Source organism: Cygnus atratus, chromosome 8 (genome assembly GCF_013377495.2).
Source record: "Cygnus atratus isolate AKBS03 ecotype Queensland, Australia chromosome 8, CAtr_DNAZoo_HiC_assembly, whole genome shotgun sequence".
Lineage (NCBI taxonomy): Eukaryota > Metazoa > Chordata > Aves > Anseriformes > Anatidae > Cygnus > Cygnus atratus.
Genome location: NC_066369.1, coordinates 13,109,500 through 13,130,923, shown reverse-complemented (window position 1 = coordinate 13,130,923; position 21,424 = coordinate 13,109,500). Strand labels below are relative to the sequence as shown.

The 21,424-nt window shown below is 45.6% G+C and overlaps 1 protein-coding gene across 2 annotated transcripts in view; it reads right to left on the bottom strand.

The window, feature by feature from the left end:
- Positions 1-589: 589 nt before the first annotated feature.
- Positions 590-21,424, bottom strand: part of SMG7 (SMG7 nonsense mediated mRNA decay factor) — a 50,757-nt gene continuing 29,922 nt past the window's right edge. The window contains exons 11-23 of one of the 2 annotated variants that reach the window (XM_050712417.1): positions 20,838-20,908; positions 17,689-17,749; positions 16,957-17,076; positions 16,157-16,592; positions 12,324-12,468; positions 10,718-11,106; positions 9,623-9,988; positions 7,936-8,085; positions 5,690-5,770; positions 4,942-5,101; positions 3,466-3,636; positions 3,215-3,363; positions 590-2,710 (exon numbers count right to left, since the gene is read on the bottom strand). In XM_050712417.1, coding sequence (XP_050568374.1) covers positions 2,597-2,710; positions 3,215-3,363; positions 3,466-3,636; positions 4,942-5,101; positions 5,690-5,770; positions 7,936-8,085; positions 9,623-9,988; positions 10,718-11,106; positions 12,324-12,468; positions 16,157-16,592; positions 16,957-17,076; positions 17,689-17,749; positions 20,838-20,908 — 2,413 coding nt within the window. In that variant the 3' untranslated portion in view covers positions 590-2,596. The remainder of the gene's footprint in view (positions 2,711-3,214; positions 3,364-3,465; positions 3,637-4,941; positions 5,102-5,689; positions 5,771-7,935; positions 8,086-9,622; positions 9,989-10,717; positions 11,107-12,323; positions 12,469-16,156; positions 16,593-16,956; positions 17,077-17,688; positions 17,750-20,837; positions 20,909-21,424) is intronic. The other variant, XM_035537944.1, reaches the window with a different exon arrangement.

Genomic DNA, 21,424 nt, shown 5'->3' with positions numbered 1-21,424 from the left:
CTGCTTCAGGGAGGTTTCCCCAGTTCTCATCCTATCGCCCAGGTTCTGTACAACCCCACCCTCCCATTGACTTTCATCTCACAATTAATTTTAAAAGGAACTTATTCTGGAGAGTTGCGTGGATAAAACAAACACCTGACCTCTCAAAAATGGAGCAGCTCTACAGCTTTCTTAGCCTGCCTTTGACACATCTGGAAGCAGGCTGTTTAGAAACTAGCTGTAAACAGCCAACAAGTGCAAGAGCCATCCTGATTTACAGGCAGGTCAACAGCAGAAGATCTGTGTCCTCCGGCTCCTGCTGCCTGTGCTCTACCAGGTTCAGGTAACCCAGCCTACAAGTGACAGAGCTTTGTAAGCTACTCCCAGCCCAGATTTTTGATTCAGTACATGAAAACACATCGTACACAGGCAGCACAAAACCAATTATCTGCACTGAGCCCAAGCCAGAATTTGTGATTTATTTAGTTCTCTTTCAGGAAAAAAAAAAAAAAAAAACCAACTCCAAACCTTCTTCTGACTTCTCCAGAGAAATGCATTTTTGAAAGCCTGCTGAGTTACACAGGAAATAAATGCTACACACAGACCTGGATGGAGAGAACATGGTTTAATTAAAGGCAAAGCTGATTTCAGCAGCTGCAGTTCTTGCACAGACAGACAAAAAACACAAAAAAAGCTTACGACACAAACCAGTTTCTGTTGGGGGCCCCTTCCCTCGCTCCCCTGGGCTCCGGAAGGCAGGAGGAGTCCCAGCCAAGAGTCAGACACGTTCCTGACACCAGATTCTCATGCACAAGTGGAGCGGTGCGGCTGGGACCCTGGCACGGCCGGGAGTGAGATGGTGAACCTGGTTAGCTCGTTTAGGGTGCAAGAGTCAGTGACAGTTCAAACACTGGAATGTCGCAGCTGCCAGGGCGCACAGCTCAATACACAAACGGGGAGGGCTGGGGATAGGTACAGAGGGGTTTGGTTCGTATTAGCACTGGGTGGGAACTTCACTTTTTGGACTTGTTAAAGGAAATACATCTTCAAAATGCAACAAAGAACAGTGATGTTGCTAACATGGAGAACGTGGGGGAGCTGCTCATACCCTCGGATGGGTATTGGGTCTCCATCTTCCCTTTTTATACTCTGTCGGGGCTGCCCAGACTCCAGTGTCACTTAGGCTCCTGCATGTGCTTTGCTCTGCAGCTGACTTCCAGCTCAGAGATCCTGAACCATCACACAACCCCTTACTGCTAAACACAGCAAATGGACGTTGAGATTGTTTCCGTAACTTCCCTGGGAAACCTAACAAAAACGCTGTCCTTTCCTTTAATGAAGTTTCCAGTCTTCCTTTCCCCTAATAAATAGCAAATAAAATGTTTTCCTTTCCCTTCTGCACCTTTTCACATGTGAACAGCACTATGCTTTCTTCCACGTGTGGGTTGCACATGTGTGTCCACGGTGCCTCAGATTTCTTTCTAGAACTGAAAGTCTGGGGGCTGCAGCTGGGAGGGCAGGGGACGGGTTTCTGCAGAGCTGGTGTGTGCCTACGGGGGCTCCTACACTCCACACTGTCCAGGCTGACTGTCGTCTTTACCCAGTCCTGCTGGACCCCTGATTACTTTCTGCAAGATGTTGCACATTGGCAATAAAACTACTAGCATCCAGCGAAAATGGGAGGATGGGGAAAAGAAAAAAAAAAAAACATTGAAAGCTTTCTACCTACCTATTAAAATGAGTCAGGCTGTGAATGCACAGACTAGCCTGCCCTTTGAGGGGCTAGCCACTATGCTACAGTAAAATGTACAGGAATCAAACATTAATTTAAAACCCCATAGCAGTTAACTTGCTTGTCCAGCAGGGTGCTGCAATGCCCCACGTCACTGATAATAGCTCAAACACCTACTGAGAGGAGGGCATTTCATGCTGGAGCCTCTAACCCACCCACAGGCTTGCCAAAAGCCTTTGAGTGAAAGGAAGTGGTGTCAAGTGCCAGATTCTCCTTCATGAAACTCCTTCACTAGCCCAGGAGATAAAGCCCACCTTGCCACCAACCTCCTCTGACCAGAGCAGCAGCTGGGGCTTCCATTGCTCTACACTGACTACAAAGCATGTCTCCGTACGGAAGAATTCAGTGTGATCTTACTACTGAGATAGTCATAAAGATGTTTAGGAGTAATTTCAACTACATTCTCAGTCAGCGAAGCAATCATTAATGGATTCCTATTTTATCTCCCCAAAGAGAGGAAAAGGATTGAGAAGTTCTCATTGGCTTCTCCCATCTGCCCTTCGTTCTCAGCTTTTACTTCCCATGTGGCTGGGGACATGCACGATGGAGAAGGTGAGAGGCGGTGATATCGGGTTACTGAGTGAGACAAACAGCAGTTCCTCTCTCCCTTCAGAGGGCCCAGGGATGGGAGAGTTCCTGATGTTGTTTTCTTGCACTGCAGACGTTTTGTGCACACTCAGTGGGTTGGTGGAGCACTTACGCCCTCCTGACAGCGAGGAACAGAAGAGAGGGCTGCCACCTGCACAGGACTGTGTGGGCCAGTCCTGCAAACCCAACATGCCATGGTTTATGGAGCCTTTGTTTGCAAGGGTTGCCACCTCGTTCTCAATGCGGCGGGTTCATGGTGCCTTGTCCACGTTGCTGTTTCTGCTTCTGCTGCATTAACAGCTGCTCCAGGGCTGAGGGTCCCGGGTGCATCATGGAACTGGACCAGATGGACTAAAAGCAAACAGTCAACACTAGCACCTCCTTGTTTTCTTACAGATGAGGAGACTATACTATATTTTCCCCTCTTCCCTTCATCACTCATACCTGTCTTATAATGAAAGTCAGACTTCAAAGGGAGCTCCCCTTGAAGCAGCTTACCCTCCCCACCAGAATCCTCATTACCATATAAATATATCCCACATTCACAATTACTAATTTTAGACCAGTCAAAGCAAATGTTATAATTTCTTCCAGTTCTGCCAGCCTCGTCTTGTTCCACAAAATATTCTAGAACAGGAAGAACTGAAAAACCGTGACATCTTCCAGAACTGGTCATACCTCCCACATTGCCTACGTAAGCAAGTCTGCAGGAAAAGCCTCCAAGGTTTCTGACCCTGAACCCCGATGCCTGGAACAGCAGCGTGAGCTGCCTACAGCCACCAGACCCTGGCCCCGTAGGCAAGTGCCTGTTCCCAAGCACAGCTTTATAGTCATAAGCTTTATAGTTAACTATACCTTCAGACTCTCCATGAGCACAGCTGAGGAGTCCTCTATGGCAGGGCCTTGGGCTGCCCAGGTGCCACTGGGAGTGCTGGGCTGGTGCCAGCTGCTCTCTGAGGATGACGATGTTGCTGGGAGATAGTCCAGACCAAACCCTCCCATTGCTAAAATGGGGAAAAGAGACAAATTCGGAGGAATCTAGCAAAACCATTGCAAAAACAAACGTCAACAGCTGGCTTCATCCAGGCCTGGAACACAGCACTTGCCTGGCTTATCTGTCTTCCAGCGGTCTGCGATTCTCCTGTCTCTGTTGTCTGGAGTCCCAATAGGTCCGAAGTTGGAGAAGGGAACAGAATTGTGGTTATGGGTTGGAGGGGAGCTTGGCAAGCTGCTGGGGTTGGAGGAGTGAGGAGACTGGCTGGCTGGTGTCGAATGATCTAGTGATTACAAGGCAAGAGGGAAAAGGTGAAGAGAAACAGCAGGAGCATCCTGATTTTGAATTTCATAGTGCTGCTGCAATTTCTGCCATCACCCAGTTTTCTCCAGTACTGAAGGTCAGTTTTTATTCCCTCCATTACATGAGTAAATTCCTAAATTCTGAGCGAAAACGTTTGCACATAAACACAGTCATTCTATTATTGTATAAGTGCACATACGTGCCTACCAGAAAGCAAAAATCCAGGAAACCTCAAGAGGGCTGGCTAACCAACAGGGAGTTTTCCCCATGTTTCTTGAATAACTTCTCTCAAACAAACAAACAAGAAAACCTATCTCCAAGCTTTACAAGCTAATAAAGAATAACTTTAGACCAAGGAGTTTGCAAGTTTACAACTTCAATTTGAATGTTTTACACTTCTTTGAGCCTTAAAGCAATTCAGACCAGAACTGAATACTGAGCAAAGCAGGAGCGCAGGCATGGAAGTGTCTCTCTGTGAGCGGGAGAGCACGATGCCTGAAGAGAACAAAGAAGAGCAGGGTGCCAGGATGTATTCTCGGATGAGGAGGTGAAGTGAAAGCTAAAACCCATGTAGTGTCATAAATCCTGCTAGAATAAAAGCACTTTGCAGCTCCCTCCATTTCATCAACAACAGTTCCTTCTGGTTGGCTGCAGAAGTCTTGATATGACCAAAGAACATCTCCAATGGCTAAGTTATTTAAAGTCCTCTTTTTACGTTCCTTCCCTCCCCTCACGCTCTTGTGGATTTTTTGTGATGGTAAAGTCGTGACACAACTCTAATGTGTTTTATGCCCTCAAGAAAATTGTTAAAGAAAAAGCTGGTTTGCTTTGTAAGCTGCTTTACACTTTAAAAAAAATAATGTCATATTTTCCTCCTCACTCTTCAATCATGTAATTTTTCTCTTTCACCTATCTGCTTTATAAAATCCAAATCTTCCTGGTTCTTCCAAAGAAGCAACATTAGAAGTACAATAATTTTTAAAATGCATGAAGTCCTGCTCTCAAACGCCTGTCAGGAATTTAAGTTAAAGAGATTTCAGGATTTAACACTTCCTACAACTTTTATCCTGCTCAACTACTTCAACTAAAAATCTAGGTTCTTACCCTATATTAGTGACGGAATCCCATCGCATTTCCAAGGATTATATATAAAGGAACACAGAAACCTTCAGACATTGTAAAGAAGATTTTTTTTTTAATTGCCAGTTACATTTAACTTGCAGTAGGCTCGGAATTAACTCCAATCCTCTTAAAATGCACACAAGAAAAATTGTACCAGGATTACCTGAGCTGGCTGGAAGGGATGGAGACCATGGAGTCCCTTCAAAGAGAGAATATAGTGAAGTCTCCTGATGGGCAACTGAAGGGGTGACTTCTGTTTTTGTGCTGGTATTCATGTTTTTCCCATATACCTCATTAAACATGCTGTTATTTGGATATCTTTCCTGGAATAAAAAGAGTTTGAGTACAGGATTTATTTGAAACACTGAGAACATATAAAGGAAATTATTACAAATCAAAACACTTTTGTAACTCCTTTTTCACTCCTCAGAATCTTCTCTGAACACTTTATTTAACCAAGTCCATCAGATCCTGAAGCAGGGCCAATTTCTTCTGGCTGAACTGCAAAGCCTTCATAAAATTTTTTAATTTTTGGTCAAGAGACCCTGCTCTGCTCCTTGGGAGAGAATGGGTATTCCACTGGTCAGGAATAAAAATACTTCCACACCACAAAACGTGGGGCTGCACCTTTTCACTCAACTCTACGATTCCACTGAAAGCAAACATCCCAGGAACTCAACAATACTCAACAGCACCTCTGCAGAACGACAGCTGGGGCAAATTTGGGAAGACAACTGATTTTCAACAATGGTGAAAGGCAAAAAATAACCTTGCTAACTAATACAGACTGAAATTAGACCTGTGGATCCCCTTTCAAGTTTGCACTAAAGGATGTGCCCATACTTGTGCCACTATCCAGCTAACCAGTAAGTTCAAACAGCAAAATGCTGCCAGCTTCGGCCATCACATACCTGATTAAGAGAAAAGCCACTGAGAGACAGGAAAGATGATGACTGAGACATCAATTCTGACGGTTTTTCCAGCAGGGACTTCTTTGAAAAACCAGAAAAGGAAAACAAGCAGTTGGTTTTCAGTGCAGTGAGCAGGAGCAAAGTAAGCTACAAAAAACTGCCCAGGTATTTTTGTTTAAAACCTTTCTTGCATTTTTGACCTCAGCACCGTGGAGGGCAGGGGGGAACAAACTAACAAATGCAGAAAATCAAAAGTTTCCCTATTAATTTTAATTAATAACTAAAAATCAACAATTATGACAGCTGAGAATCCCAGGCAAACCCCACTGACAGCACAGTTTCTCAGTTCTCAAGCGCCTCTGGCTACTTCCACAGTCTGACACGTCTAGAGGGGATGTTCCTGCCAAACACACCAACCCTGCGGATGTATAAAACCTTGCACAAATGAGACAGGATCCTTTCCAGTGAGCAGAGTGCTCAGTCACACCTGATGAAACCCTTGCACGTTGCTATTCATTGATGGATTGTTTGTTAGTTTTGAGTACTCCTGCTGTATAGACACTCAGAAAAATCACAGCTCGTCTTACTGTCTAATTGGGTTAAACAGTTAAAGTTTCATTTATTTCTCTCTCATTTTCATTATAAATGACTAAAGAAGAAGAAAAGTGTTTGCAGCAGAGGTTCCAAAACTCCCATGGGTTCTATGTTGAAATATTATGGCCTTTTCCATGACCTTTGCCATCATCTACACCTCCTCCCATACAGCTATTATCTGCAGCCTAGTATTTCTCAGTTTTCGTTTTCAGTTATTATGATTAAGCAATGAAATATACTGATATGAAATATAATTATATGAACCAAGCCTATTGAGGGAAGACACAGAATTAGTTAGCACTGAGACATAAATGACAGCAAAACTGTAAAGCTTGGCTGCTAGATAATTGAACACCCCTGACCTTAGGATCAGGATCAAAAATTCACAGAATTAGTGAAGTCACGAGTACAGCTGTGTGAGATCCAAAATTACATCTATAGTCTTGTTCCAAATAAAAACCCTCTTGCCCCCAAACCAGCCCAGCACATCAGGTATCTTAAAATTTATTGTTCAAATAATAAGAAAAGCCCCTCTCTAACGTGGTCTTAATATCTGGAATAACTTTGCTTTTATCCTGTAAGCCTGAGACAAACAGCCCCATTTTCTTGGCAAGCAGCTCCTAGCTTGTTAGATTTTCAAACTGCCAACTCATTACTTTGAAAGCACGTTGTAAAAAGCAGACAAAATTTGTACTCAGCACATCCACACAGCCTGCACAGTGGAGTATTTCCGCCCATCTGTCAGCAGACAGCAACTGCAGGAGCTTCAAAGGAAGCTGCTGAAGCAGCAGCTGTTAGTTCCTTAGCAAAGGTATGGAAGAAGACAGCAATGGGTGTCTGCTTTGCTACTGACTCCTCGGGACGACATGCAAATTAACGGAGGAATAGATTTATTAACCAGGGATTCCAAACAGAGTCACAAAATACCCCTCCCTGTTACAGCCACGAATCTGAAATATGAGTATTTACTGAGCATGCCTGTAGCCACACGAGAAGCGCACTGTGTTTTTAGAGCTAAGTGAAAACTTCAGCAGCTCACAGGCCCTCCAGCTAGCAAGCTGGGAACCCAGAAATGCAGACGGAAATCTCTCAGGCTGTCAAACTCCCTGCGTTTCTATAGCAGTCAGTGATTATTTAGCCAGTCGCTTGCAGGTTTCTTCTAAAACCATCTGGCTCTTCTGCAATCTCTTCTGCATTTACTAGGGTAGTTTCCCCCTGCCTTTACGTGTTTCTTACATGCAATAGTACCAAAGGCACTTGTTCTGACGACTTCCCTTCCCTCTCACTGTGCACACCCTTGCCCCTATTACCACGCCCATACAACTGGGGGAAGAGCAAGCGTCTTAAAGGGTGCACCAATGTCCCTCCTGTGAACTGTGCTTACAAAAACACCCCACAGTTATTCTGCTTTCTGAACAAACTGGCAGGTCTGGCTGTGGACCGAGAGCTATGGGGGATGCTACGGCACCTCCCCAGCTCTCCAGAGCCAGGGGCCTTGGGCTGAGCTCTTGCACGGAGACTGGCTCAGCGGCAGGAGGGGAAGTGCAGAGGAGGGATGGGGAAGAGAAAGAAATTTCCCATTTCTCATAATTCCACAGAAGAAAGAGATGCCAGTTTGAGTGAGAAGCAGCAGTATTAAGTCAAATACATACAAAGAGGCTTCGTCCAGGAAGAGAGGCGAGAGGCCCCAGCAGAGCTGGGTAAAGATCAGGAGGATTAGAGAAAATCAGCTCTTCCTCCTCCTCCAAGGCAGCCAGACTCTTTAACAGGTCCGGAGGAAGCAAAGGGGAGCTCTTGGGGTCCTAGTGACAGAAATGAGCACAGTGAGACAACAGAAGGCAGAAAGGGAAGAGCAAGAGCCAAGTGGGGAGAGACTAAACCAAAGCAGGAGAGAGAAACCAACAGGAGAACGGCAGGCTGTGGCGAGGAGCGCAGCATGCACAAGGGCGAGATGAGAACAGTGCAACAGAAGTGGGTGGAAGCACACAGAAAAACGCTGAGCAAAAAACAAAACCAGCCCCACGGCCTCAGGTGTAGTGGGAGAGGCCCTGCACCCTCCTGGTAAGTGATGCAGCCAAAATGATGGGCAATCAATTGCAAACAATGCAGCATGTGCTTCCCACAGCATCACTGACACATACTGAACCCGCTTTCACATTAGAGGACAACGAACATGATTTTTCCTGACAAGGAAGATTAAATTATTATTCTACAGCTGTAATTCAGGTTTCAGCTGAAGTTACATTTGCATCTTCCCTCCTCTATTTGCAGAATTTAAACCCTGTGAGACACTGCCACTGCTAATGGCTACCACACAAAGCTACAGAAAAAAAATAAACTATTAAGTGCCACATCTTGAATTTTGTGAGGGATGCTTAAAACACAAGCATCGCTGGCACAGCCTCTGTTTGTACCGCACTGTGCTTGCACCAAGGCGGTTTCCGATTCAGGGATGAGAACAAGGCTTTGGCCCAGTCTCCATCTAAAATTCACAGCCTGACATCAGAGGAGAGGCAGTCTCCTGAATAGTCTGCCTTTTCTCCCCAAAGGATAAGCTAAGTGATCTCAGCTGACCTTTTGAAAATCCTGAGTGCATTTACAGAGGCATATCTGACCAAAGGTTTAAAAAGGCCTCTGTTTAAGTTTCCTTATAAACATCACCAGAAGCACTTCCAGACAATCGAGGACTTGATACGTAACAAAGATTACAGGCTTTTTATAAACTGCAGCATGAAGCAGAACTGCGCAGAAGCAAACAGAAGCAAAGTATTCCAATAGTGCAACCAAGAGCTAAGGGATGGAGTTCAGCGCTCTTGCAACGTGGTGGGATTTGCAGGAGGAAAAAAAAAATCAAAATGGGGTTGCTCCTAATATCCTCAGTTTCTATCCCCAGTTTGGCTCTTGCAGCCTCACCTATTCAACACACTCAAGATACTCTGTGGGTGGTAAGAGTTTATCTGAGGGGTAAGAATTCAATTACAATTATTTAGATGGCGTTCATGGTTTTCTTCAGTTGCCAGACAAGTATTTTCCCTGTCAGCTGCCATGTGTCTTGGCCCAGCAGATGCAGTGCAGGGACCAGCATCGTCTTTACATTGAGCGTGACTTACACCTACTTGAAAACAGATCTTCAAGAGCCTGATCCCCCTCCACAGTCCACTGAAGCAGCAAATCCAGTACTGTATGCTGGGATCCCGTTTACCAACACCCAGCTCCCTTGTAAATGTTCTCACTGATCCACTTGGGACTAGGGGGCATTCCTAAACTGGGCAAACTGCCTGAGCTGTCAGCACTATCAGAGCCTCGCTAGTTTTCACCACTTGTTACGTGGATCTTTACCTCAAAGGTCATCCTGGAGACAGCATCCTGCTCTGGGCGGAAGACTCCTTGCCGTTTCCCCCTGCGGTCCATGTTGGACTGCTGTGCCATCACCCTGTTGTCGGCCATGCCGTAGGAAGAGTCCCAGTAATATTCTGGCACCTTGACTTCTGAGGGGTTCTGGTTATATGGCTCCATTGGGAAAGGCTTCATTTTTTTCTCCAGAGGTTGCTGTTGCATCACAGGAGGCTGTAATGACTGTTCAAACAATTTTAGAGGGTCCTGGGCCTGCAGGTAATAGGACTGCTTTACAGGCATGATCTTCCCCAGTGAACCTTGGACTTGTGGCGGGTTCCAGAGCTGCTTTGACGAGTCTGTCTGTGGATACTGAGGCAGAGATGCATGCTTTCGTCAGCAGGTAGGAACAGTTAATGTCAACTGGCTTTCTAACTTCAAGCTGTCATTCTAGCTGACTCATAGCAGATATTCTGCAAACATTCTCATCTGATACATTATTCACCAAAATTCAGTCTCAGTAGGCGTATAGCCTCATCAAGCTCCAAGCCAACAGCCAAGCACAACCCTTACTCCAATTCAACACCTTACAGACACCTTTAAGGTACTGAACTGCTGCCCAGAACAGGAGGGTCTCGCTTGCCATCAAGGCCAGACATGCCAGAAAGTAGGTTTTGTCAAGCACACGAGCACGAAACCAAGAGGAAGGAACTGACAGCGGAACCCGGTGAGCTCACAGGAAAAGAGCGAGTAGGGTGAAGATGCAGAGCCCATCCTCATTACTCAAACAAGAAATATCTACAAAGGCCTAGGACAGAAATATCTCAGAATCATCACCTTCATACCTTGTCTACACACAGAAACACACACAAAGATTACCATCTTCTCAACCCAGTAGATACCTTCCTCTTAGTTACAGAATAGCAGGTTCATGCCCGCTAAACTTCAGCTGTTTTTCAAATTTGCCCAGAAGTTCACAGATCAAAATTCCACAGCGAGGTCTTTAACAACAACCCTATGAGGTAGTCCGGGAACAGAAGTCTCCGACGTCTCCAGTTATTTTTAAACACAGTTTGAGCACACTGTACTAGCCAGACTTACCTGCTGGAACCCAGAGTGGTGTGGCGGGCTCTTCCCCAGGCCCTGCACAGCTTTTGTTGGGGACTGTTGCTGCTGCTGCTGGGCCAGCGCTTGGACCTGTAACTGGCTTGCTGACTGTGCTGTTGCCTGAGCTGGTAAAGATGAGAGGGGTTGCTGGGAGGGAGGTGGTGTTTGCTGAGGTCCCTGGGTCATCGGCCCCGGTCCGGAGGGCCGCTGCTGGCTGTAAGGAATGTGGGACTGTTTCCCACCTTGCACCTGGTTTCCTGCAGGCGAGTGAGCCGTGGGCTGGAGGAAGGTTCCTGGGACAGAAACGCCGCCTGGGAAGGTGTACCCCGTGCTCATGGAGAAAGCCACAGGGGGAGGGACAACGTAGGTCGGAGGTGGGAACCCTGCAAAAGAAAGAGCCGTAACTGCAGTTTCTCAGCAGGAAGCAGCTTCCTCAAGAAAACATTTTGGGTTTTTGCTTTTTTTTTTTTTTTTTTTTATTTTATTTTGTACATTTAGAGCATCAGAACAGGAAACGCCAAGGACAGTTTGCAGACAGGCACTATCATGTCCTTTTCCACCTTTGCAAGTACACAGCTATGATCAGAGGGATTCAGAGCGTTCTTCAGTTTTCTTCCAATATTCCAAGCACTGGTAACAGTCTGTCAGAGCAGCATCTGGGAGAGTTGCAGGATTACCCCCATACTTCCACCTCCCAGCTCCTCCTCCCCTTTTTCAATCCCCATCATATTTTTTTTTTGGTGTGTTACCCCCCGAGTTCCCACCTCTTCAAACACACACATTTCCAGACTATTTCTGCAGCGCTGAACACAGAAGCAATCGATAATTCTACTGCCCCCCCCCAAAGCATCACCAGTCCTACGATTAATTTAGGTAAGGAGATAGGTGGCAAGCAAACCAATCCTCACATCTACAAGATCAATTTCTTTCCTGTAGCTCACACTGAAAAGCCAAGTTTGAAAGGCAAGCTTTAATTCTATGACAGGCCAGATTTCCTGCTGGCATTAAGACAGAGAAGAGGCCCCTCTCTCTTATACTGAGGAACTACGCAGAGGAGCTACAGGGAAGATACAGCTCCTGGCTATTTTGTGAGCAAAGATGGACAGTAAGGCATGACAGGAATGCTCCGCAACAAAATGGGAACACGTAACGCAGCAACAACAGCAAATGACACCACACAAATTACAGCTTGAAACATGAGCATCACTACAAAAGAAACCAAGCTAGAAAGAAAGCAGTATGACTGATCCTTTGTAATAGTCCTATGTACAGGGAGGGAACGCTTTCTCCTGGGCTAGCAGAAGACTGTGTCATGTTTTGACTTACTACAGAAACAGTCTCCTGTGAAATCCCTTGATCTTGTGCTAATCGAGAAGGAAGGTGGCAGACTTCATGGCAGACACTGATAACAAAACATAAGGAATCCTATTCATCTCATTTCAGTTCTGCTATGCCCTTTCTTTACTACACTGTAGGACTCTCACCATGAGAATGCACGTTCATTAGAACAGCCACTACCTTCAGAGACTGTAACAGCTAAGAGCACAGGCTTTTCTTTGCAGTCAACTGTAAAACCACACTTTGAAAGAACACAAGTTACCTGGCCGGCTAGGAAGGGGAGGGAAAGCTCCTGGGTGATGAATGGGGATGAACTGGGAACTGCTGGCCTGACTCGGAGTCTGAGTTACAGGTGTTTTCCTGGCTTCAGACACTGGAGTCTTCCTCATCTCTGTCTGGGATTTCACCTAATACAAAATAAAGCAAGAAGAAATTAGGTAACTTTTCCTGTAATTAACCATATCATGTCTCAAGCCAAAAAACAAACTCAAATAGTTAGAGAGAATTTTCTTTTGCCCTAAGTTACTGGAGGAGGTTTGGAACATCAGAATCCAGTTCCTTCTTCTCTGGCCTCAGGCAGGTGACTTTGCCTCTCCTCAGACATTCCTCGCCTCACAAAAGCACTGGACAGATGTCCACCCAGAAGACTGCAACAGGCTCCTCCTCTAGCGAGAGAGTGGGAAGCAGACATAACGTCCTCAGACCATACGAAGGACTTACCATGCTGGTCACCTGCAATGCCTTAAAAACAAAACAGAAGATGCAAATGCTATTACGCTTCTCCTAGGGCACTGCTTCGACCTACTTCAAGCTACTTACATGCAGCACCTTAGAAAACAAACACTGCCACCTTCTTCCTAGGGAACTTTTTCAGCCTCATCTACACAGTGCAGCATATGCACAAACTCCTGCATATCATGAAATTCTTTTGAATAAGAGCATACACGACATATAGCTGAGGTGGTAACCTCTTTCAGTTTACCGTGAAATTGCTGTATGTTCTGTTAAAAGAGCTGCACCAGTTAAAGGCAGAGAGAAGAATGTAATGTAATGTTTACCTGATTCTGAGTCTGTTGCGGGCTGGGTCTTCCTGGAGAGGAAGACAGAGGGGAAGACTACTTTCCCTTTCTGTTCAGCTCGGCAGAACTGCCTGGAATGCAAGATGGAGCAGGCAGGAAAAAGACAGCAAGCAAAGAACCCGGGCAATATAGAAAGGGCCCAGGAGCAGACCTGATGCCAAGCCTCAGAGGTGACTGAAAGCGGTTTTTACCAGGGATCAAATAAAAAACCCAAACAACAACAAAAAACAGCTGTGTGGGATTTATTTCAACATTTAGAGCTGCTGATTTGAAAGGACTAAGAGGGCAGGCACTTCCTTCCAAAATCAGTGATGGGGTGAAGATGCATTCAATCTTTCTCTTAAGTCTTTCTTAAATAACTCTGAATTTCCCCGTTTTTAAATTATGGGAGTGTAGTTTGGTTTTTGTTTCATTAAAAAGTAGCTTTTGAGACTGAGAGGTTTGGCTGTATTTTTCATCTCCCACTAGAAAAAGCTGGGAGGAAACTCCACCTCAGAGTCTGGCTGATGCTAAATACCACGAATGATGGAGCAGCCCCTGCTCCCCCTCTCACGCCACAGCTGTTCGCTGCCCACCTGTACCCTTTATCACATTCTGTATGTTCAAATTATATCGTGCTGTACCTTTTTTCTCTCTAAAAGAAGCCAAATATCGTTACAACCCATACTGCACGCATTCTTTCATAGCAATGTCCGAATTCAAAGATGCTCTTCTTGCAGTGGGATTTCAAAACACGAGCTCTAGTTCACCATAAACTCAAAGCTATAATAAAACGTTTCCAAAGGTGGCTTCCAAAAGACTCCCCCCATACGATTTATAGTGGGCTTTTAAAAGCTAAACAACTGAAATTGGTTAATCCAATTGTTTCTCCTTGACCTCACCTCAAAAGCGTCAATACTCCCACATCTTTACATCCCCAGCGGTCTCGAGAGTTCCCACCTGGTGCCTGGGAAAAGCACCACTTCATCCCAGTGGCCTTTACGTTACCTTGAGCAGGTCCGCATTACGCCTTCCTTTGCGCCCAACAGCATCTCCCCTAGAGGCCAGGTTCAACCTACGCCAGCCACGCTTGCGTGATCCTGTCTGAGCACGCATGTTTTCCACTTATCTGTGAAACAGGACCAACTACTTCCCTACAACATTCTTAGCATTTTTGCTAAAGTAGGAGCTGCAACTTTTATAGAGTTTAGGCTTTTGAAAACGATGAGCTACAGAGTAGACAAAGTTTGAAGTTTCAGGGAAAGCCAAAGCAAAGCACTAGCAGACCACGAACTGGTACAAAACCTAAGCAGTCATCTTCTCAGCAGGGCAGGGAGCAAACCCTCCCCACATCCTGGAGCAGGTCTGGGTAAATAAGTCCAGCAAACGGTGTTGTGATAGTTAAACTAAATAGAGCTGATGGAATTAAAAACTCCAAATTAGTTTCTATTCAACAAGAGATGAACAGTGACCAACTAGATCCAAACACAGCATGCTACCCAGGAAAAATGCATTTCAAACCCAACGGTAAGTCTTAAGACCAAAAAAAGCGAGTTTCTGATAAATCAACCAGGTTAAAATGATGATATCTTCCCTACACAAAAGACCTACACTACTTCTTCAAACATATTGGTTTTTCAGCCTCAAGCCCTTCTTCTGCAAGGCAGGGTCACAAACACCGGCACAGGAGTTATGCTCAGGCCTGCAGCCGCATTCCAGACGTGTTCAGCAAATAAAACCCAAACACCTGCCACTCCAACTCACCTATCTAGGCAGTTTTTCAGGTACCAGGCTGGTGTCAGTGACTCACAAACAACTGCCACGCAGTTTCTGCAGGCTAATCCCCTTGCCCCCCCACCCCAGCACAGACCTCACGCGAACCCAACACAAGGCTGCCCGTGCAGACCTCCCATTTCGTACCGAGGTTGCCTAATAGGAAATGATCAGGAGGAGAACAAGAAGAATGATCCAAGGGTCCTACCAACACACACCAGAAAGACAGGGAGCTGCTTTGTCTAGCCTAGGGAAAACGAGATTTCAGTAACAGGTCCTCAGAGCACTTGCAAAGAGAAGACTTGAGTTATTCTCCAGACCAGTCCTGGGAAGTAGTAGGTTTACACAGTAGCAAGGGGGATGAAGTGCGTTAGGAAACGATTTCTGCTTGTAAGAACAGCGAAGAACTCACCCTGTTTCTCAAGGGAAATAACTGAATCTCCATCATTATCATTAAATGCCTCTAGACAACACCTGTCAATGGATGAGATACAGCCAAAACAATCCAGGTACAGATTACATCGACCCTGAAATTCTCCAGCCTTATTTACTACAACTCTGTGGAAGCCAGAACAGTAAATTCACTCCCTACACATGAGGTGAGCATTTTTGTACACAGTGCTACATAAATGGGGAAAAAGAGCATGCCTTTAAAAACATACAACTGAGAAAAGAACAGCTGATGTGAAAATCAACAATTTTGAACAAGCATCTCAGCGCAGAATTACAGGTTAAAAGCTGCCTGGCTTTTCTTAGGACCACCGAGGGCCACCTTACTGCACACGCAGTACAGAGGATCCTCCTCCGTGTAAACAACTCAGTGCTTTTGTGGTGTGTTTGATTCATCGCAAGCGCACAAGCCAACTGAACAGAAAATGCCCAGCTCCTTCGCAACAACCACAGCATGGGTAATAGCATGACTAAGACCTGGCCATGCACGCTGCCCCTTGAACTGCTTGTGGAACAAAAGCTAGAAGGTTTTTTGTTTTTTTTTTTTTTAAATACCGAACATACAAAAAAATCGCCTTTCATTGCTCCCTATCTTTTCCTCCCCAATAAACTGAGACAGCACCAAGGACAAGGGCAGAGACCCAAAGTTTACTTATACCTGGTCTCTGAGACAGATTTTTTTTTTCCTTTGTGCATTAAGGGTACCTGCAGGCCCGCAGAAAGACCTTGGCTTTACTGATTTCTGTGCAAGCAGTGATGGCCCTGACACAAACATACTGCTAAGATGCAGTATCCCTTTGATCTAAAGGCTTACCTGAACTGCCACATTCTGCTTTCCTGCTTCCTGCATCTTATCCAAGCCGCATTTCTTGGTCTCATTCTTTCTTTTATTGTTATCCTTCTTTCCATCGTTCTTATTGGCTACTATTCCTTTGCTATAGTCCCGTCTTTCCCTACCTACATCTTTAGGTGGATAGATTCGCCCTTGCTCTCTGTTCATTTCTCGTGGCTTAATATTTTCTTTGAACGTGACCATTGGTTTTTCTCCTGCATCACAGTTGTTGTTTAGGCTTCTGCCAGAGGACAGAACTGATTTGAGTCCAGGGCTGCCATCTGTGGATAGTGGTTCTGCGACAGACGTTTCCTGCAAGGTGAGACTCTCTTTGGCTTCGCTAGAATCCTCTAGTAATAATTCCGGGATTTCCGTCAGGAACAACAGCTTTCCTACCTCATTTTCACACTGAATCAACCTAAAAAAGACAGAAATTGAAAAGCAAATATGAATAGTTGGTGGCTTTTTTTTCCCACAAGGTAACCTAACACTCTTGCTACAACTTCAAATGCTGTTTCCACTCATCTCAGCTGTGCTGCAGTATCACTAAAGGGCCTCACCAGATGTGATGCTTCACTCCAAATACATTCTTTATCAGAATTAGTTTAGGGAACAATGGCACACTGACACACAGAACATGTTATTAACACTGTCAGCATCCTGTACTCACATTATATTGAGTTGCTTGGTAAAATAATGAGAAAAATAAAGTTCAGCTCTGGCACCTGCACTGCTTAAGCTTACAGAAGCAACTGAAACTCACAGAAGCTATTTGCAGTTACCTTGGCTGATTATCAGCAATCCATTTGCCTGTGAAGATGAGTCGCTGTTGCCGTATCCGACGTTGTTGCCCTTCCTTATCTCCTGTAATTGCCTGGTGGCCTTTGGAAAAATCCAAGTTCCTAACATTCAAATAGCAGAGGGAATAATATTAGTTACACAGTTACCCTCGGCAAAAGCATGTTTCTTTAGAAATACAACTGGTCGGCATTATTTTGTCATAGGTTGTGATATTTTGCCAGATTCTATTCAAAACGTGCTGTCTGAGTTACAGAGTCAATTCTCTTCTCATAAGATGTATCTACACTAAAGAGGCTCTTTTTTTTTTGGTGTGTGCATGTTATTAGGTACAGGGACACAGTTAAAAACAGAAAAAAAAGTAAAGTAAAAACACATTAAGCAGTTTTCAAGGAAAAAAAATATTCCTTTCCTCATTTCTTAAATTATTTCTCCCTTTCATTTTATTAGCCTGAACACTACAGAAGAAAAACAGTCATGAGCAATGTTATAAGCTCATGGCATTCCTCAGAGTTTTATTGAGGACTGGCATAAGATCTATTTTCCTCTTCAGAATGCAGATGAAATCCTACGTTACCTATTACAGTCTCGAGATGCTGGCTGCATCAATCCATATAGCAGCACGTGTTCATAAAGAAAGTATTGCAGGGAACAGGTCAGTGGCTATCAAAGCAGTGACACTAGCAAGGAGGCAGTTTCCTTCAGCTGTCACCTACCTGAATGAGGGTCTCAGAGCCAAGAATCCCTGCAACTCAAATTCTTCTGGGAGGGGGGTTGCTGGTGAATAGACAGTAAACAAGATAAGGAAAGCATTAACACGTTAAGTACAGAAACATAAGTTCATACCTCAGCAAGTTAACTATACACAGTAAAGCCTTCAACTAACATATCCACTGTACTTGTCTACCCTGCAAGCTGAGGAGCTCAAGAAGGATAAAGCAGAGCAAGTCTGATCAACACGAGAAAAGAAGCATTTGCAAAGCATTCGTGTGCACTAACATTAGAAGACAACTTATTGCATGTTTGCCTTTCAACTGCAATTTCCCACAAAATCAGAAAAAGCATGTATCATTCCCAGTCACAGAATGTTAGGGACTGGAAGGGACCTTGAAAGATCACCTAGTCCAACCCCCCTGCCGGAGCAGGAACACCTAGATCAGGTCACACAGGAACGCGTCCAGGGGGGTTTTGAATGTCCCAAGAGAAGGAGACTCCACAACCCCTCTGGGCAGCCTGTTCCAGAGTTCTGTCACCCTCACCATGAAGAGGTTTTGTCCCATATTTAAGGGGAACCTCCTGTGTTCCAACTTGCACCCATTGCCCCTTGTCCTATCATTGGGTGTCACAGAGAAGAGCCTGGCTCCATCCTCCTGACACTCACCTGTTACATATTTATAAACATTAATGAAGTCACCCCTTGGTCTCCTCCAAGCTAAAGAGACCCAGCTCCCTCTGCCTTTCCTTGTAAGGGAGATGCTCCACTCCCTTAATCATCCTCAGGGCTCTGCACTGGACTCTCTCAAGCAGTTCCCTGTCCTTCTTGAACTGAGGGGCCCAGAACTGGATGCAATATTCCAGATGCGGTCTCACCAGGGCAGAGTAGAGGCTGAGAGAGGTTCTCCTCCCCCCTACTAACCACCGCCCCTTCTGATACACCCCAGGATGCCATTGGCCTTCTTGGCCACAAGGGCACAGTGCTGGCTCATGGTCATCCCGCTGTCCACCAGGACCCCCAGGTCCCTTTCCCCTACACTGCTCTCCGGCAGGTCAGTCCCCAACTTATATTGGTGCCTGGAGCTGTTCTTGCCCCGATGCAGGACTCTACACTTGCCCTTGTTATATTTCATTAAATTTCTCCCCCCCAACTCTCCAGCCTGTCTAGGTCCCGCTGGATGGCAGCGCAGCCTTCCCGCTTGTCAGCCACTCCTCCCAGTTTAGTGTCATCAGCAAACTTGCTGACAGTACATTCTATTTCCTCATCTAAGCTGTTGATGAATATACTGAATAATACTGGTCCCAGTACCGACCCTTGAGGGACCCCACTAGATACAGGACTCCAACTAGACTCTGTCCCACTGACCACAACTCTCTGGCTTCTTCCCTTCAGCCAGGTCACAGCCCACCTCACTACCTTAGACCACACTTCCTCGTTTAGCTATGAGGATGCTGTGGGAGATGGTGTCAAAGGCTTTACTGAAATCAAGCCAGACCAGGTTCACAGCTTTACCGTCATCTGGAGTGACATTTGCTTTCCTCCAGTCCTCAGACACCTCTCCCATTCCCCACGACTTACCAAATATGACAGAGAGTGGCCTAGCAATGACTTCCACCAGCTCCCTCAGCACCCACGGGTGCATCCTATCAGGACCCATGGTTTTATGGATGTCTAGCTTGCTTAATCAGTCCTTAACCCAGTCCTCATCAACTGAGGCAAACTTCTCCTTTATCCTGACTTCCTCTGGGGCCCCAGGGGTACAGGGGGCTCCTCAGGACAGCCTCCAGCATTACAGACAGAGACAAAAGGCATTCAGTAACTCTGCCTTCTCTTTATCTTCTGTCACCAGGGCACCCACCTCATTCATCAGTGGGCCTACATTGCCTGTAGTATTAGTTTTATCTGCAGTGTATTTGAAGAAGCCTTTTCTGTTGTCCCTGACCCCTCTGGCAAGGTTTAATTCTAAGGAGCCCTTAGCTTTCCTAGTTGCCTCCCTACATCCTCTGCCAACGGCCTTATATTCCTCCCAAGTGGCCAGCCCCTCCTTCCATGATCTGTAGACTCTCCTCTTCCACTTGAGTTAGCCCAGCAGTTCCCTGTTTAACCATGCAGGTCTCCTGGATCCCTTTCCTGACTTCCTACCTGTTGGGATGCTCTGATCTTGAGCTTGGAAGAAGCAGTCCTTGAAAGCTAACCAACTATCCTGGGCCCCTTTACCTTCTAATACCTTGTCCCATGGGATTTCCCCTAGCAATTGCTTGAAAATGCCAAAGTTGGACATACTAAAATCCAGGGTTGCAATTCTGCTTGGTATTCTGTTCCTGCCATGAGATCCTGAACCTCACCATCTCATGGCTGCAACCAAGGCTGCCCTCAACCTTCACCACTTCAACCAGACCCTCCTTGTTAGTGAGGACAAGACCTAGCAGCGCTTCTCTTCTAGTTTGCTCATCCACCATTTGCATCAAGAAGTTATCATCAGTGCACTGGAGGAACGTCCTGGACTGTGTCTGGCTGAGTAGGCCTTCCAGCAAATGTCAGGGTAGTTGAAATCCCCCACAATAACCAGGGCCTGTAATTGTGAGGCTGCTATGAGCTGCCTGTAGAAGGCCTCGTCAACTGCCTCATCCTGATCTGGTGGCCCGTAATAGACACCCACAACAGTATCACCCATGCCAGCCTGCCCCTTAATTCTCACCCACAGACTCTCAACTCGCTCCTCATCCACCCCTGGACAGTACTCAATACATTGTAGTTGCTCTCTCACGTAAAGAGCAACTCCGCCACCTCGCACTGCTGGCCTGTCTTTCCTGAGAAGGACATAAAAATCCATGACCACATTCCAGTCATGTGAGCTGTCCCACCATGTCTCTGTAATTGTCACCAGACCATAACCTCCTGACCGAATGTGGATTTCTAACTCCTCCTGCTTATTCCCCGTGCTGCATGCATTGGTGTACAGGCACTTCAGGGAGTGAGCTGAGCACGCCAGTTTCACCCCAGGGGGGTGGGAAGCCTTCAAGTCTTCATCTGTGCTAGAGCACTGCCCCACCAGTGCACGCCCAGCTACAACCTCACCCCCCTTTGGATCTAGTTTAAAGCTTTCCAAATGAGCCAGTCCTTCACAGCACACACCAGAAGCATCCTTACCATTATTATTGGACAAATCTTCTTCATGAGGCTGGAAGCTGTTTAGAAGAGAAATCAGCCATGGCCATATGCTGCAATCAGAAGAGAAACTGTGAGTGAAAACCACAAAACCTGAAACTTACCTTACCAAAAAAACACTGAAATCTACTATACAGCCACAGCTTGCATTAGTCCTTTGATTCCCAATAAAAGGTTTTTCCCTCAAGCATCAGGGAAAATAAGACTAACTTGAAGAACTTAGTATTTTAAAAAAGTCATTGTGAAGTTACCCAGGAAGCCAGACGCTCACAGCATGAGTTACTCCTAATCCAGCAACTCAGGAAGCTTACCATGAATTTTACTAGACAAAAATATTGCATGAGCAAAAGTTGAGAACACTCTGAACTTGCTTGCAATTGACATTTTTCAGTCTAAAGCTGCCTACTTTCAGTGACAAAGTAAATGAAACAGTTTGGAAGCAAAACAAATCACCAAGATACAGACGTACTTCTGTTCTACTGACATTAGCAAAGCTCTGTGGCACTGGAACAGACACCAGAAAGGCAAGAAGGTCTAAGTAATGCTTGTACTGAGTAAGGAGACTAAAG